Below are 4,407 nucleotides of genomic sequence, written 5' to 3' on the forward strand. Positions count from 1 at the left end.
TGGTTCTTACTTCTTAATTAGCTTTTCCTTTTCACCATATGTTTTCTTTTCAATTTTTGTTTAAATTGTAAACTACTAATAATATGCATAGCCCGCATAAGAAAGAAATGTTGAGAATACAAATAGTGTATTGAGACTAATGCCCTTCTTTTAAGGTGTGGGATGTGAGGATTGAACATTGGAAGTAGAAATATGAGTTTGTAGGACTTTCGTGGTTGACAAATTATTTACCCAGTCCCAAGGTTTTTTAATATACATCCGTAATGTTTTGCTGGCTTTTGCTTCCTATGATATTGCTAATTATTTTTGGTTGTTTAAAATTTTGATTAAATGCTAGTGATTTCATTGAATTATATTAGTTGATCAGGTTTTATTCCAAGTTGTATTAACTATTAAGAATGAAAATTCTAATTGTTTATCTCGTAAAATTGGATTTTCTTTTGTAGGAATGCTTCTTAAAGCTTACTCGACAACACACTATAATATCTTATAACAGCATGACATTTTCATTCTACATTTTAAATGTATTTTCTTGATCCCTTAACAACTCTACAAGGTGGTGAAATAAAGAATGGTTAAAATAGTGTGTAAATGCTAAGTCTTCTCTCATTATCTATATTTTGTTATATAATGTTAAGAATACTTCTTCTTATATAGGTTTATTGAGAAACTGCAACAAGACATTTCCGGTGAACTGGTCAAGAAACAGTTAACGGGGCTATGTGTTATCTATTACCTAGTCCACCTTCCTGACACAGCAGGGCGATTTCATTGCTACAAGCTGTATAACTCATAAGCAGGCTTGCTAATAATCAGCTCAGAGTCTTGTATTCTTTTATTGGATTTTACTTGAATCACTAGTACTCTATTCTTTATTTATTCTTTTGCTGGATACTTGTAAATTGAAAATTACCTTGAACTGTAAATTTTGTTACATTTGTGTTTTTGTAAAATATTTTGGATTCAATATTACATTGATTGACACTACATGTTTAATTAATTTATAGCCTATGGCATTTTTATATTATTTTGAATAAGGTAAAAAAAAATTACTACAATATAAGCAAAAAATAAAATATATGAAATAATTTATTTTCTCCCTACAAATTCTTTCATAATAATCTACAAATATGTTTTTCCCATAAAAAATTATTTGTCGATAAATAGGGTTGAGCCCACAAAATAATATGTATTATGTTCTCACAAATATTCTTTTCACACAAAATTTATTTGTAGGGAAAAACACAATTTAGCCTACAACATAATTTGTAGGAAAAAGCGTAATCGTTTTGTGGGTAAAATTAACTTTAGTAGACAAATGATTTTGTCGGGAGAAAATTTATACGAAGAATTATTTTTGTCTCCAAAGAGTTTGTAGGGAAAAACTTTAGCTCACAAACTTCAAAAATTTGTCGTCTTATACATTTTCCCTTGATGTTTGCCCCACAAATGTGCCTACAAAATTTTTTCGTCTACAAAGATTTTTTCCTACAAAAATGAACCTTTCCCTACAAAAAAATTTTGTAGGGAAAGCATAAATTTCTTGTAGTGATATGCAAAGTTAATATTTAGAACTTTACTTAGATCCTAGCAATGCCCAAAAATTTCATTTCTTTCTTGCTTGGACCTACCCGACTGGCCACTTCCAACTTGAATTAGCAGAGCAAGTTCTCTCTCTATCCATTTTTTCTTGGTCGTCCATGACTTAATGCCTTGTTCTTGCCATGATTAATGTTTTTGTCTTGGTCTTCCATGGCTTAATGTCTTGGTCTTCCATGACTCGTGGCTTACATTTTGCCAGAATTTGTGCCAGAAAAATATGACCAAGTGAAAAAAATCAAAGGAATATTATTAAGCATAATTCTAAAGCTGCTAAGTCTTATTGAATTAGAAACATAAGCTCCACATTCTCTTTTTATTAGATTAGTAGAAAAAAAATAATGTAATTGATATACTGTTCGGAGATATCCTAATGTTCTTGTTACTCTAATTAAAGTTAATGCATAAGGCAACTCTCTTGCTTTGCTTTGCTTTGCTTTGCTTTGCAATAATTAAAATACTTGACTTTCAATTTTTATGTTCAAATACTATCAAGTAATGTTACGAACACACTTTTATTTATGGTTAAAATTAATTGTTGGCTTTAAATAATCTAGATTTTAATCGATATCATACATGGGCATATGTCTAAGCCATTTCTTGTAAGATTGATATGACCTTGATATAATAAGTTAAAGACATGTTGTGGTTGCTGAACATGTAATGACTTTCGATCTTTTGATAGATCTAATAACAAACCAAACACAATTGAGAAAAATGATTTTTACATATGTAAAGTTAATATTTATAACTTAACTTAGATCCAAGCAATGCCCAAAATTTTCATTTCTTTCTTGCTTGGAGCTACCCGACTCGCCACTTCCAACATGAATTAGGAGGGCAAGTTCTCTCTCTATCAATTTTTTCTTAGTCATCCATGACTTAATGTCTCGTTTTGTTCTTGTCATGACTTAATGTTTTGTCTTGGTCTTCCATTGCTTAATGTCTTGATCTTCCATGACCCGTGGCTTATATTTTGCCAGACACATATGACCAAGTGAAAAATCAAAGGAATATTATCGAGCATAATTCTAAAGCTGCTAAGTCTTATTGAATTAGAAACATAAGCTCCACATTATCTTTTTATTAGATTAGTAGAAAAAAATATAATGTAATTTATATACTGTTCGGAGGTATCCTCTTAATGTTCTTCTTGCTCTAATTAAAGTTAATGCATTAGACAATTCTCTTGCTTTGCGATAACAAAATTACTGTACTTTTAATTTTTATGTTCAAATACTATCAAGTAATGTTACGAACACTCTTTTTTATTTATAGTACAAAGAAGAAGTAAAGAAGAACAAAAAGATATTAGACTCATTTGAGGGAATTTAAACCTCTCAAATGATCAACAAGAGATATGCATTTTCTTTCTCAGATTATGAATCCTGATCTATTATTTTGCCCTCTTAAATTAAATAGAGAAGTTTGTTTTGTCCTAATGCTTAGGGTACGTTTTGTTTGGACTTTTTGTACGTGTAAATGTCCAACAAAGACTATTCTAGGTTTTAATTTTACAAATACGTGTTTTTATTTCTACAGTTGGATTAATTTTTGTTCAAAAAACAAATAATTCCATGCTTCATTGGCTATATATAATCCCACATGTTTTGCTACATTTTGCATTACTTGGTGAAATAACTTCTTGAAGCAAAGCAAAAATGGCCAAGTTTCTACACTTTCTCCTTTTATACATTGTGGTAACAATGTTACTATATTCATCTCAGGCCCAAAACTCCCAGCAAGACTATCTAGACGCCCACAACGCTGCACGTGCCCAAGTCGGGGTTGGACCTATGACATGGGACGATAATGTAGCAACCTACGCACAAAACTATGCCAAACAAAGGATTGGTGACTGCAATCTCATCCACTCTAGCAACGGACCCTATGGAGAGAACCTTGCAAAGGGCAGTGGAGATTTTACTGGCCGGGCGGCAGTGGACTTGTGGGTGGCTGAGAAGGGCAATTATGACCCAAGCTCAAATTCTTGCATTGGAGGAGAGTGCCTCCATTACACACAAGTAGTGTGGCGTAACTCAGTACGCCTTGGATGCGCTAGAGTCCAATGCAATGATGGATGGTGGTTTGTTTCTTGCAACTATGATCCCCGCGGCAATATTGTTGGCCAACACCCTTACTAAGGCTATTGTTGGTAAACTGAGATAAATAAGATTGAATAGGATTGTCGATTATCCTGTTCAATCATATTTATCAATTTCAAAAACCACGTAACACAAATATGATATCGTAGTTCGTAACTCTACTTTCTATAATGATAAAGTTAAATAATTGTACGGGTTGCGGAAATAATAATTGCGTGTCGTGTGTTTCTCAAAATCCTGAAGTTTATTCATATAAATTATATTGTACTATTATCCTTGGATATGTAATGAATAAATGTATTTGCTCCCATTTTTATTACGTTTTGTGCTAAATAAATAAGAAATTGTTATGAAACTAAGAGAATACAAGAACAAGGGATAACAGAGTCAAAACTCTTATGTGTATTTTGTTGAGAACCAATGCTCCATATTCATATATCAGGATAATTATATTCATACCACAAGTTTTATTTTTTGCACTACATTTTAAATGCACCTAAGGTTCTTAATCATTGCTCATTATAGCACTTATACTCCTAACAAGTTTATATCATTTTTATCCTCAAGCTTTTAATTAGTTAACACATTTTGAGCATGTTTGATTTGGATTAAAACCTGATTTAATTCAAGTCAAAGTCAAAGAATAAATATTAATCATATCTTTTATGAGTCTCACAACTTTTTAACAATACATTTCAAAAAC

At 31.5% G+C, this 4,407-nt stretch overlaps 1 protein-coding gene across 1 annotated transcript; it reads left to right on the forward strand.

Moving 5' to 3' along the window:
* Positions 1 to 3,214: 3,214 nt before the first annotated feature.
* On the forward strand, positions 3,215 to 4,023 carry LOC111385823 (pathogenesis-related leaf protein 6-like). Its single transcript, XM_023010242.1, has one exon. It carries the CDS (start codon positions 3,261 to 3,263, stop codon positions 3,741 to 3,743), a length of 483 nt encoding a protein of 160 aa, XP_022866010.1. The 5' UTR covers positions 3,215 to 3,260; the 3' UTR covers positions 3,744 to 4,023.
* The last annotated feature ends 384 nt before the right edge of the window (positions 4,024 to 4,407 follow it).

Source organism: Olea europaea, unplaced genomic scaffold, assembly GCF_002742605.1.
Source record: "Olea europaea var. sylvestris unplaced genomic scaffold, O_europaea_v1 scaffold3300, whole genome shotgun sequence".
NCBI classification, from domain to species: Eukaryota; Viridiplantae; Streptophyta; class Magnoliopsida; order Lamiales; family Oleaceae; genus Olea; species Olea europaea.